At 56.9% G+C, this 13,129-nt stretch overlaps 5 protein-coding genes across 5 annotated transcripts; 1 reads left to right on the forward strand and 4 right to left on the reverse strand.

Moving 5' to 3' along the window:
- Window positions 1–346: 346 nt before the first annotated feature.
- Window positions 347–4,720, reverse strand: PHSY_001762 (multidrug resistance protein; the record flags this gene model as incomplete). The annotated part of the gene is made up of 1 exon (XM_012332388.1): window positions 347–4,720. The coding sequence occupies one exon, from the start codon at window positions 4,718–4,720 to the stop codon at window positions 347–349; it is 4,374 nt and encodes a 1,457-aa protein (XP_012187778.1).
- An 893-nt stretch (window positions 4,721–5,613) lies between these two features.
- PHSY_001763 (hypothetical protein) lies at window positions 5,614–8,484 on the reverse strand (the record flags this gene model as incomplete). Its single annotated transcript, XM_012332389.1, has 1 exon — window positions 5,614–8,484. One exon carries the CDS (start codon window positions 8,482–8,484, stop codon window positions 5,614–5,616), a length of 2,871 nt encoding a protein of 956 aa, XP_012187779.1.
- A 731-nt stretch (window positions 8,485–9,215) lies between these two features.
- Window positions 9,216–9,596, reverse strand: PHSY_001764 (sequence orphan; the record flags this gene model as incomplete). The annotated part of the gene is made up of 2 exons (XM_012332390.1): window positions 9,216–9,495; window positions 9,583–9,596. The coding sequence occupies 2 exons, from the start codon at window positions 9,594–9,596 to the stop codon at window positions 9,216–9,218; spliced, it is 294 nt and encodes a 97-aa protein (XP_012187780.1).
- A 1,234-nt stretch (window positions 9,597–10,830) lies between these two features.
- PHSY_001765 (pq loop repeat) lies at window positions 10,831–11,661 on the forward strand (the record flags this gene model as incomplete). The annotated part of the gene is made up of 1 exon (XM_012332391.1): window positions 10,831–11,661. One exon carries the CDS (start codon window positions 10,831–10,833, stop codon window positions 11,659–11,661), a length of 831 nt encoding a protein of 276 aa, XP_012187781.1.
- Window positions 11,662–11,828: 167 nt separating this feature from the next.
- Window positions 11,829–12,779, reverse strand: PHSY_001766 (transmembrane protein; the record flags this gene model as incomplete). The annotated part of the gene is made up of 2 exons (XM_012332392.1): window positions 11,829–12,000; window positions 12,424–12,779. 2 exons carry the CDS (start codon window positions 12,777–12,779, stop codon window positions 11,829–11,831), a joined length of 528 nt encoding a protein of 175 aa, XP_012187782.1.
- Between the last annotated feature and the right edge of the window lie 350 nt (window positions 12,780–13,129).

A 13,129-nucleotide genomic window follows, 5' to 3' on the forward strand; every position in this document is an offset into this window, starting at 1 on the left:
GTGAGAGCTTTGTTGTGCGTGTGCGAGAGCTCAACGTAGAGGGCGCGGCGCGACACACACCGGATGAGTTCCAAGAACCCCGCATGATCGCGTCGATGTTTACGGCGACACAAGCTCAGCCAGGTCCAAGCCCTCGACCAACCACTCGCTCGCTTTGATCATTCCACCTTTCGAGTGGACGCGGTCTTACGCAGTGAAACCAAATTCGGGCAACGTTGTTCGAGCTTTCGAGAGAAGCGGTGTATTCGTTCCTCGCGATTCACATCATTGAGACAAATCGTACAAAGTGGTGTTGATGCATAACAGAAACCCTCGTGTGTAGTACGTCTAAAACCTACAAGCTCGCTTACTCCTCCTTCTGCAGCTCCTGCATCCGCACCAGATCCGCGTAAACCCCGTTCCGCCTCAACAGCTCCTCGTGCTCACCCATCTCCTCCACCTTGCCATCCTTCAACACGTAGATCATATCCGCCCTGCTGATCGTGCTCAACCTATGCGCGATGGCAATCGTCGTCCTGCCACTCGCCGCTTTGTCCAGCGCCTCCTGCACCACCTTCTCGCTATCGCTGTCCAACGCAGAGGTCGCTTCGTCCAGCAGCAGAATCCGTGGGTTCCTGATCAACGCCCTCGCGATCGCAATCCTCTGCTTCTGCCCTCCCGAAAGCTGCGTCCCTTTCCCGCCCACTTGCGTATCCCACTTATCCGGTAACGATTCGATGAACGCCAAAATGTTGGCGGATGCAGCTGCCGATCGCAGCTCATCCATGCTGACGCTCGATGCATCTTCATACGCTCCCAGACGGATGTTGAACTCGATACTCCCATCGTACAGCGTCGGTTCCTGCGAGACGAGCGCCATGTGTTTTCGTACCTCGCGCAGGTTGAGCGTGGAAATGTCCCGCCCGTCGATGAGGATCTTGCCCGAAAGCGTGTCGTAGAACCTCTGGATCAGCTGAATCGTCGTACTCTTACCACACCCACTCGCACCCACCAACGCGACATACGTCCCCGGTTTCACTTCGATATCCAACCCCCTCAACACCCTCACCCCCGGTCGCGTGGGATACCTAAAGTGAACACCCTCCAACTTGACATGCCCCTCTACACTCTCCAACACCTCCCCCTCATCGCTCGTCACATCGATTTCCGGAACCATATCGAGCAACTTGATCGAATCCCACGCCGCGGTCTTGGCGTTCGAGATATCCGGAACAAAGCTGAAGGCGTTGGACGCCTGAATCGATCCAAACACCACCGCTGTCAAGATGGTAAAGTACTGACCCGACGTATACTCCCCCTTGATGAGCAGGTGAGAGCCGTACCAGAATCCAAGACCGATGATCCAAAACTGCAACGCTTGCGATACAGCGTACAGGAAGTTGCCGTAGAACGCCGTGTTCCTGGAAATCTGACTGGGAGCATCGAGCTCCCTCCTGTAGATCTCGAGGCAGTCCTCCTCTCTCGTCAGAGACGCGACCACACGCATCGCGCCCGCCGCTTCACACGCCTTCGCCGCCGACCCTTCATACGCCTTCTTGATCCTCGCATCCTTCAGCACCACCAACTGCAACCGAACGAATCCAGCAGAAAGCGTCAGCGGAATACACGCGATCACCACCAACGACAGCTTCCACCCGTTGGCAAGAGCAATGATGGCTCCAGTCACGAGCGTCGAGATGGACTGAATGATCGTTCCGAGCGTCACACCGACGAGACCGTTGATCTTCTGCGAGTTGTCGGCGAGCGAATTGCTGAGCGAACCGGAAGAGTGAGAGTCCTCATCGTGGTAAGAGACATCCGCTCGCAAGTAGGCGAAGAGCGACATACGACGGATGCGCTCCATCAGAATCGACGAGGCCTTCATCAGCGTATAGGTCTGGATCGAGATGGCGAGAGTACAGAGGATGGCAATGACGAAGAAGTAGAGCGCCCAATGGTTGGCATCGCGAAGCATGGTACTGCGCGCCGGTTCAGGGCATGGTCCACCACCGATCGCACTGCAGAGCGAAAAGTTCTGCAGCGCATGACCGAAGAGGATCGAGAAGCACGGATAGGCAGCACCGGAACAGATGGACGCAATCACACCTGGAAGGTAGAGCGACAAGACGTGATCGCCGTTGATCTTGGCCAGTCGATAGAGCAGGTAGAAGATGCTGGGGATCTTTTCGTTCTCCTTGTCTTTGGCGGCTTGCTCTCGCTCGCGCTGCTGCAGGATGGCGCTGGCGACACTCTGACGCGTGCCACTCTTTTCGAGCCCGGCAGGCATCTCGGCTTTGGCTTCCTGTCGCACCGCAGCTTTCTCCGAATCCGTAGTGGCAACCGGAACCTTGGCGTTGGACGCCACGAACTTGTCTGATGCCGCAAGATCCTCCTCATCATCGACGACTTTGCTGCCGACCTTGGCGCGGATCTTTTGCGCGTCGACGAGCTGAGCGTAGGCACCATTGAGCTCGAGCAGCTCGTCGTGCTTGCCCGTCTCGAGGATGACGCCTTTACCCATGACGACAATCTTGTCGGCGTTCTTGATGGTGGATAGGCGGTGGGCGATGGTGATGGTGGTCCTGTTCTGACTCGCTTGCTCGAGCGCATCCTGCACGACGGCCTCAGATTGCGTGTCGAGCGCCGAAGTAGCTTCGTCGAGCAAGAGGATGCTCGGGTTCTTGACCACGGCACGAGCGATGGCGATGCGCTGCTTCTGACCACCCGAGAGCAAGAAACCCCGCTCGCCCACCATGGTGTCGTAGCCGTTGGGCAGCTGCGAGATGAAGCCGTGCGCATTGGCCATCTTGGCAGCATCTGTGATGAGCTTCTCCTGCTCTTCGTCGGACACGTGCTGGTAAGGCGTGTTGATGAGACCGTGAGCAATGTTGGCGCGGATGGTGGTCGAAAACAAGGTGGGTTCCTGACTAACGAGACCGATCTGCGTTCGAAGCCATTTGAGGTTGAGATCGCGTAGATCGACACCATCGAGGAAAGCGGCACCTTCGTCGGGATCGTAGAAGCGTTCAACGAGCGACACAATGGTACTCTTTCCGGAACCGGATGCTCCGACGAGAGCGGTGACTTTGCCGGCGGGGACCTGCAGCGAGAAAGAATCGAGGACGGGCACATCGGGTCTTGCTGGATAGCTGAAGCCGATATCCTTGAATTCGAGATGACCTTCGCACTTGTCAGGTCGCAATCCGGAGGGGTCAGAGCTGTCGATAGGAGGAACGCGGTCGATGGTCTCAAAGACTTTGGCACCGGCAGCGAAGGCGTACGAAAGAGCCTGCATGTTGGGTGCCATCATGGCCATGGAGAAGGCGCCGATGAGGATGGAGAGGATGACGTTCATGACGGTACCGGAAGCGATGCGACCGCTGGCGAGCAGCTTTGCTCCAAAGTAGAAGGCGAGGGCGTATCCACTATAGATGACGAAGAAGAAGACGCCCATGCCGATGCCTTGGAAGAGGGAGCGCTTGATGCCGAAACGGGTCGCTTGGCGGTTGCTCTCGTCGTATAGATCGACGAGGTTGTCTTCGATGCCGAACGCCTTTGCAGTGCGGAGAGTGGCGAGAGCCTCTTCGGCGATCGAAGCAGCCTTGGAAACGCGGTCGAGTTCTGCCTGCTGAAGCTTGGCGGTGACGGCGTTCATGAGGGCACCGGCGATGATGATGCACGGGATCATGGAGCTCAATGCGAGGGCGAGCTCCCAGGACTTGACGTAGGCGACGATGAAGCCGGTGACAAAGGCGCTGATGAACATGACCGACATGGGGATCTTGTCGCTGATGCCCTCTTGAATGAGCTGGATATCGGTCTGGATGCGGGTAGTGATCTCACCAGCACCGACGACGTCAAAGTAGGCGATGTCTTGACGGAGGATGGCTTGTAGGTACCTCTCGCGGATGCGGCGAGTGACGATCTGACCGGTGTAGACCCATGCGGCCATGTAGATGTAGGTGGCGACGAGCATGGCGATGCCGATGTAGACGAGGAAGAGAACGCCGTGGGTGATCTCGCGATCGAGGTGGCGACGTGCAGCGGGGATGTCGCCGCCAAAGAGGAGAGCGTTGGTGTACTCGAGGAAGGCGGTGGTGAGGCTGCCAAAGACGATGGTCATGAGCGGCTGTACGGCGCCAGCAGCAGCTGCAGCGATGAGGCCGATGAAGTTGAATACGTGGTCCCAAGGGGTGGCGTAGCGATAGAGCTCTCTGAAACCGACTCGGTCGACGGTGGCGTCGTCGTCGGCGTTCTTCTTGCTTCGTTTTGCGCGCTTTGTTTTGGAGGACGATTCGTCGCTCTCTCTAGCCTCGGAACTGGACTGCGAGGAGGTGGTGCTACCGTTGTCAGGCTTTTGAGATGTGCCGTTGGAGGTGGAGCGATGCGGCGGTCTGGGAGTGGGCTGCATGGCGATCTGAACGTGGTCCGGTTGCGATTGTGCTTGCTGCGCCTCGGAAGGCGGCGAGTGCTGTGGTTGTTGTTGATGGTCGTGAATGCTAGCATCGTCTTGGTCGTCGGGTTGGTCATCATCGAGGGCGTGAGCAGGCTGTGGATCGCTGAGGATTGCCTGCTGAGCATCTTTGGCGCCCGAGTCCAAATGGGATTCGAGGCGCGAGCTGTTGTCTTGCTGTTGTGAGGCAAGCTGCGGAGCGGGAGTAGGAGGCGTAACTTGGCTGACTGCACCAGGAATGCCTTGCGGTGCCGCATTGGCGGTTGCACCGGCAGAGATGGCGCTCATGTCGGCGGTGCTGTATGTGGTCCAAATCCAACGAGGGGGTTGGCGGGTGTTGTCAGCGTTAGAATGACATTTGGTTGAACGTCAATCGAGCCAAGGTGCAAGCGACGGGTGTGGTGGCGACGCCGAAGATGATGGTCGGGATCGATCTGGAACTGAGCCGACGCTGATGCTGACCCTGACCCTGGCCGTGAGGATGTGAGTGCGAGGTTGGTGTGCTGCAGTGCTTGACAGAGAGTCGACTCGGAATAATGTTTTGCTGCAACTGTGCGTGTGCCTGTTTGGCCTGCCTGATTTGATATTTGGCGCAAGCATAGCCGAACCCTGAGCGACGCTGTGCCTCACACACACACACACGTTTCGGTTGTTTGCCAATTTCAAGCGGCAGCTGAGCTTATTTGCTTTGGCTGGACGCGCGCACAAATCACTGTTATCGCCTCCGACCCGACTTTGCCATTTGGTCACACAGCCCCTTCACCGGAAAGTGTACCATTCGCATTGTTGGTGATGTACAGGTTGGATCAGTCTCTCGTTGGTGCTCACCATACTCGACAGAGCTACTCCAAACAGGTATGGCCAGACAGCAGGAACGGGGTCCCGGGCGAGTGAGGGACACACAGCACGTGTGAATTTCATTCTTGGCCCCACAGTGGCAAACTCGGAACCCAACACCGCGCGTTCCGCGGATTTCCATTCACTCACTCACACCGACCGCATCACTTCCGCAATCGACACGATGAAACATACTGCAATTGACAAGAGACAGAAAAAATACATCAACAAACGAACGGACGACTGCATAACAAGATACAAAACAGAGAGGTGGTCATCAATGCGACAGGCAGACAACAGAGAAACGCAGGAATCGACTACGACACACACTACCTCACCCTGGATCAGGCTTCGAGTCCCTTGACTTCATCCACCTGGCCCCGGATGCTGGTGACGCGTGATGTCGTCTGGTCGAACCACTCGATCGCCAGGTTCGCAGACGCCTGCTTGGCTTCCTGCTTCTCCACCTCCGCCCTGCGCTGAGCGATGGCCGTGCGGAAGCGCTCCTGCAGATCCCACGACGCCAGACGCAGCACCTTGCGTGTCTCGCGTCCCACTCGTGCAGAGTGCACCGCCGTGAACGATGGCTCCTCGCCTTGGCTCTTCGTCGACGACGACGACCTGCTGGGTGCCAGTGCAGTGAGAGCATCGCTCGTGTTAGAACGCAACAGCGTACCGGACTCGAGTCCAGACTTGATGCTGCGTCCAATATTGCGAGGTACGCTGTTGGGCAGGTCGTAGATAAAGTACACCACCAATCCCGTCGACACGACCGCAAGCACAGGTCCAGCCCATCGACGAGCCGTAGGGTTGCCCACCAGATCCGAGATGCGCACAAACGCGTCGATGGCCGTCTTGGCTCCCAGCGTCTTGCTTCCCATCAGCGTCATCGCACCCAGACCCAACGACACCGACGAGACCAAGCTCAGCTCGTCGCTCGTGCTCTTGTCTGCTTTCTTACCGCTCTTGTCCTGCGACAAGCTGCCGCCGGTGACGATAGTGAAATGGTGGTAGGCATCGAAGAAGTCCGAGGCCTGCACTTCGACCACCTGCGCACCCAGGCCCAGTCCGACCAGGCCGGGCATGGCGCGTCGTTTGGCGAACATGACATCGGGGTTGAAGATCCTCTGGCGCTTTTCGGCGTCTTCGTCGGGCAGGTGAGCCAAGCCGAGCTTCTGCACTCGGTCCACAGCTTGCGAAGCCGTGCCGCGTGCCGTGTCTTCGACCGAGCGCAGCGCCAGCTCGAGCGACGATGTGAGCGCGTGTCGCACCTCTTGCGCGTACTCCCAAATGTTGAACAGACCAGGGTAGGCGGGAAGCTGAACCGCTTCCGTGGCGGGCCTACCGTTGCCGATGAGCTCGATGGCAGACGACAACTTGCGCTGCGCCTGCTGCATCACCGCCGTCACCGCCTCGTCCTCTTCGCCCTCGACCACCGACTCGAGCTTCTGTTGCGACGCTTGGCATCGCGCCAGCTCGGGGCGCGCCACCTGTAGCGCCTTGATAGCTTCGGCCAGTTCGATCTCCGCCACTTGGGTGTTGATCTTGGCAAGGAAGGTGATGTCGGACAACAGACGCAGCATGTAGGTCTTGGAAGGCAGCAGTTTGGACTTGGCACGCTTGAGCAGCACAAAGTCGCGCAGCGCATTCTCGAGGCGCGCGAAAGCCTGCAGACTCTCGGAGCTGCGACTCTCGACGAGCTGGCCACCCTGAACCTTGCGACCGAGCTCCTCGGATGGCGTGTCGGGCGCGGCGCTGGACTCATCGTCGGCCTCTGCGCCAAATACGGCCTGCGAGTCGACAAAGTGCACCAGGTTGGCAGCATCCTCGTAGGTGGCGGGGCTGAGCTGTCGGATCTGGTCGAGCACGAGCTTGCGACACTTGTCCTTGTTCTTGATCGACTCGAACTTGTTGACGACGATAAAGACGAAAGCCTTGTCGTGCGATGCGTTCCAGAGGAACTCCTTGGCAGAGAGGGTGAAGTGGTTCTCTGCGCTAACGACAAAGACGACGACATCGATCTCCTCCTGACGCGCAAAGAGCGCGGTGGTCTTGAGACTGTCGCGGTTAAGACCGGGTGCGTCGATGAGGGCGATGTCGACGATGCCGTTCTTGAGCAGCGAGTCTTGGGCGGCGCGAGTGTCGTGGGCGTAGCACTTGAGGATGGGAGCATCTTCGGGCGAGACCTCCTCGGCCTCGGCGACGATCTGCTCGACGTCTTGGAGTGTGTGGCGAGTGAAGGTGGAGTCGTCGTGGCAGTCGTACTTATGACCTGGCTTGAGCATGTGGACCTCTTCGACGTCTTTGTTGAGTAGGGAAGCGTCGAGAACCTCGCAAAAGACGGTGGTGCAAGGCTGCTGGTCGGTGGGCATGAGAGGTCGGCGGAGCAGAGCGTTGACAAAGGTGGACTTGCCGGCGTTGAGATCACCTGTGACCAACACCTTGGACTGGGTGTCGGAGAGACGCTGCTTGAGGTTCTCGAGGTGACGTTCGGACTTTTGCATCCTGCCGTCGAGCAGCTGTGCTACCGACGAACGCTCCAAGGAGCGCACGAGGGCTTGCGGGTTGGCGGCGAGCGAGCCGACGCGAAGATCGAGTTTTAGGACAGACATGTCGTTGGACTCTTCTGCGTCTTGGTCGGCTTGTTTGAGCAAAGCTGGAGCGGCACGTGCTGGAGTGCTGGGCAAGCTGGCGTGACCGCCTGTGGTGTTGAGGCGCATCAAAGCAGGAGGTGCAGGGCGATGGGCGCTGTCGACGGAGGAAGATTGGAGCTGTGCGTCTGCTTCCTCGAGGCTGTGGTTCTGCGAGTTGGACTGCGAGCGCCTGTGTTGAGAAGAGAGCTGGCGCGAAGGACCGGCGGCGGCGGCGGCGGCATAGTGGATCAAGCGCTTGTTCTTGTTGAAATCGCGCAGATCTGCCAAGAGGTGGCTGGTGGTGTCAATGGCGCCGACGAGCTTGTCGCGCGAATCTTCGAATTCGGACTGGTGCTGAGCAAAAACCTGCTTAGCATCCTGTTGTGCGCGAGCATGGTCAATCTCGCGCTGTTTGGCGTGGAAGAGATCGCCGCCATTCAACGAGGTAGACTTGGCTGCAGGTGTGGAAGGCGATGCGAGAGTGAGACTGTGAGAGTCGGAGTCATCCCACGTCTGAGAGCGCATCACCTTTTTGTGCGGTGTAGCATACTGCTGCGATGATGAAGTGGTGTGGTCGGTCATTGTGGTGTGTGGTGTGATTGCAAAAAGGTGCTGAGACTTGTAGTGTTGTAGCCTGTATGATTGAGATGCTACAGTTCAGATGCTGCCGATACACATGACACGGCGGTGGAGAACAAAGGGACGATGGAAGAGTTGTGGTGAAAGAGAAGGAGGAAAGCGATGGCGATGGTGATGGCAAAAGGAGATGGATCGAATGACGATGGAATGACCAATTTCCAACAGCACAGCGCACTCGCGATGCGATGAGTCGACGCAGAAATGACTGAGCTCGCGCTTCCTCGTCTGCCCGATCGACAGCGCCAGAGGCGGCGTGCTTGCTCAGCTAAAAAAAAACATAAAAAAGACTTTTCGAAAAGGTTTGTCGCGCCGGTCCAAATCCCACCGCACAACACGGACATTTGACTCGGCCGTCAGCCGTGATTATTTTGAGTTCATCATTTATTTGAGACTGATGAGCTGCCTCTCGCTACCTTGCCGCTCGCCAAAACATCTACGCTTGGCGAGGTCAAGTGACGCTCCCTGCTGACGTCGTTACCCGGCTTAACATTGTTAGCATTTCTTTACCAATGCCCCTGTTCTCTCTGATACGACACTCCGTACACTCTCTGACAACAACATCAAGGCGATGGCAGAACCAGTTGGAAGGGTGGACAACGGTTGCATGCTGATTGGTTTGTATCAGTCGAGAAGCATTTGCAATGGTACAGTACTGATCGAGACGATGTTGCGGATTAGACATAGTCGAAGAACTTCATGTCGATGCTGCTGGTGAGCTCCTTGGCCTGGCCCATGAGAGCCTGGAAGTCTTCACCAGCGCGGTGCTTGGTGGTGGCAACATCGCTACCCTTGTTGTCGTACGCCTCAAACACGATGATGGTGTTGGGGTCGTCGCGGCTGCGACCGGGCTGGTATGCGTAGCAGTCGGGCTCGTCGTCCGAGTTGGCTCGTGCGGCGACCTTTTTGAGCAGCTCGACGATCTTGTCGGCTTCAGCAGCACCTTTGGCCTGGATGCTATGGGATGGGAATGAGTTGGAAGACACTAGATCAGCAACGATACCGACGACGCACGTGTACGAAGAGTCGGGAGCGGATACTTACGTGACCCACATCATGAACTTTCCGGTTGGAGCCGACATGTTTGCGACGATGGTTACTGTTTGAGTAGGAAGAAATGGTGCAGATGAGGAAGGATGGTGGTGGCAAGACGAGAGAGAAGGAATCTGTTTGCTCGTCAAGCTAATGTCCGATGATCCAATGGTTGCTTCTGGAAGACGGTCCAATTTGATAGCCGGGGCCGTGCAATCTGAGAGTATCGAGCCGTTGTGTAGCCGGGTCCACAGAAATTCAAGTTGCTCTGCTCTATCTGAAGCTCTAACATTACCCATATCTCACAGAAAGGCGACTCCAACTCCGCGACGTATTATAATATTATATGCAGCTCGACGACGCAATGCATTCAAGCAGGCTCATGCTCAAACAGGCGAGTCAGAACGCCCACAAATTCGAAACCCAAGAAAAAACCGGAAAAAGTCCAAAAAAGAAGGTGGCTGCGTGCAGTTGCAGCGGCGTCTTCTCTGACTCGTGACAGCGACGGCTCAACTCTGCAGCGGCTTATCTATCCTCTCCTTCTTCTCGCTCTTTTGCAATACCATCACCATCACCACAACCGCCAAGGCAACCCTCCTACGACGTAGCCGGCGATCCCTTCGTTGACATCCACGATGCGCTCATATCGCGCCCCCGTGGCGCTTCGTCTTCTGGCAATCGCAGCTTCGCTCCTGCTTGTCGCTTCCTTCGTTTCAGCACAACCCGCCGTAGCTTCATCAATATCAGGCTCCGATGCCCTTTCCAGCAGCAAGTCGAAACACCACCACCATCACGGTGGCCGTCACAACAAGAAGCAGGTCCGAGAGGAGTGGAGCTCCATCATGGGCTGGTGAGTATTGCTTTGCCGCCTCAAATGTCTTGAAATCTAGCCTCGCAGCCCGCTGACGATCCTCTTTTGCTTTGTGTCTTGCACTGCCGCCCGCCGCCTCCTGCTTGCTGCCCCTCTCTTGCCGTTATCGTCGAGTAGGGTCTCGTAAGTAACGCTCGTCTACAGTGATTCACATCATGGCCGTTTTCGTGTGTCTCGCCAACAATTCAGCTAAGTCGCAAAACCACACCTTCTTTTCTCTTTCTCCTTCTTCCCATTCCTCCCTCTTCTCGCAACAGAATCGCTTGCTGGGTAATTGTCTATTCGCCGTACGTTTCCGTTCGCTCCTATTCCCACTTTCTAAATCGTGTCCTCTCTCCTTTCTCTTTCTTACATATACCGCTTTCCAGGTTTTGCCCTCTTTCAGTCAAATGCATCAAAACTACATCTCCAAGTCCGCAGAAGGTCTCTCCATCACCTTTGTCGTCATCTGGCTCGCAGGTGATGCTCTCAACGCTGCGGGCGCTTGGTTCCAGGGTCTGCTTTGGACCATGATCATCCTCGCCCTCTACTACTGCGCCTGCGACTGCGTCCTCATCTTCCAGTACTGGTTCTACCGCAAGTACTACCACCGCGGTGTCAAGATCTCCACCATCTCTGCATCACTCGAAGCGAACGAACGCACTCCACTCATCGCAGACGGCAACGTGATCGAAGACGACATCTCCTCAAAGGACGATGACGACGACGAGCCATCGGTCCGCACTCAGATCATCATGTACACCCTCGCCGCTTGTCTCGTCGTCGCAACTGGCGTAGCAGCATGGTGGGTCGCCGAACACCACTACGGATCCGACGACGATGTCACACAGCCCATTCCCAAACCCGAACCCGTCGGCTGGCGATGGGATGCCCAAGTAGCAGGCTGGCTCTCTGCCGTCCTCTACCTCTCCTCTCGCGTTCCCCAAATCCTCAAGAACCGCACCACCAAATGTGAAGGTCTCTCATTGGCGCTCTTCGTATTCGCCGTTGCAGGCAACCTGACCTACGTCGCCAGCATCTTGCTCAAGAGCACGCAACGCGATTACATCGTCGAGAGCTTCTCCTGGCTGGTCGGCAGTCTCGGCACCGTCTTTTTGGACTTTATCGTTCTCGGTCAGTTCATCCACTACAGGAAAGCAAGGAAGGAGATTCACAGGTTGAGGAGGTCCAGCATCGCTCATCAGGAGAGACAGAGCGTTCAACCACAGCCGGCGGCATAGAAAGTCAACACACCGATGGCTTTGACTCACAGACATCAGCAGCATTCGTGTCATGTTCCGGCGACTTCTTTACGGAAGAGCCGTGATTTTGTCTTACAGTAACTTGGCATCGCAAAATCCATCTAGACAAGCTCTTTACAGAATGTGACATTGCTGGTGGAGGCGGACTATCGATTTCTGGTGCCGCCGAATCCGGTGCTTTCCCTGAAAGCGGAACTTGAACCACGATCGCTGTCATCCCACCCTCTTCTGCGACCGCCGAAATGTGAGGATGGTCCAGCAGCAAAGTTGCCATCGTAGCCGCCGTAGGGGTCGGGGTTGAAGAAGCTAGGTTGTTGTCTGCGACGTGAGGAAGAGGCAGCGGCCGAGGCGGCTAGACCTCCTAGACCGAGGCCTGTCCAGAATCCAGGTCTCCAACTTGAGCTTGTTGATGAGTCGGGTTCGGGTTTGGGTGTGTATGGTGGAGGTGGCGGGTTTGCTCCTCCCGGCCACCAACCTCCCCCACCACCACCACCACCACCACCACCTCCTCCGCCTGTTCTACCAGCAGTCGCAGCTCCCGCATTTCCTCGTATCGCTTTAACGAAGTTCACAACGATCATCGCCAAGACGCCCCAAAACACCACCCAGAACACGCCTTCGACCAACCTCTCACCCCATCCTCCTCCTTTCCTCCCCCCATACCCGTCCCAACCACCTTCCCTCCCAATTCCGCTCGGCAACAACGTATACTCCAACGCACAGCTATCCTTCAACACGTACGGATCTTCCGCATAGTCGTACCCCTCACAGCTCACCTCCACTCTTCCCATCCTGATCGTGACGGGCAGATCGGCGCTGCACTTCCACTGTCCGTCTCCCATTGCGGTGCACTGTACCACGTCGGGTTGAAAGCGTCGACATGGTGAACCGATGCAGGTGAGATGCGGTAGAGGTGAGGTTCGTCGAAACGCGGTGTGTTTGCCAGAGTAGAAGGTGAGCGTGCGGAGGGATGAGAGTGCCACTCGTCGACCGGCGCCGTAGTAGGCAGCGTTGGGCTGCCAGCTGTATGCGGGAGCAGTAGTTACGGCGAGTAGGGCGCATACGAGCAAGAGTAGATGAGTTGATGAGCGGCGCATCGTCGCAGATGGTGCTCGGTGTGAAGCGCTGCTGTGGAAGCGTTGAGTAGGCAGCAGATGTCAAAGTGCGATTATTGAATGTGATGGGCTGATATCCACTGCATCACGGAGCGATGATGATGGTCGGAGATCAAGTTCAGATGGAAGCAGGGGCTAAAGGCCACCCTAGGCCAAGGCGAGGAGGACAAGGTGACGTGGAAGGGTCCAAAGGGTCGTACCGAAATTTCCAGACGTGGCCTCCACACTTTGTCTCATGCAGCACAGCACCACCTCGGATGCGCAATTGTACAGCTCAACCGACAGCGAGAAACAAGTGACAGCCGAGTCGCTTGTCGACGAGCGTGGTCCTC

The sequence above is a fragment of the Pseudozyma hubeiensis genome (assembly GCF_000403515.1).
Source record: "Pseudozyma hubeiensis SY62 DNA, scaffold: PHS20, whole genome shotgun sequence".
Taxonomy (NCBI): Eukaryota; Fungi; Basidiomycota; class Ustilaginomycetes; order Ustilaginales; family Ustilaginaceae; genus Pseudozyma; species Pseudozyma hubeiensis.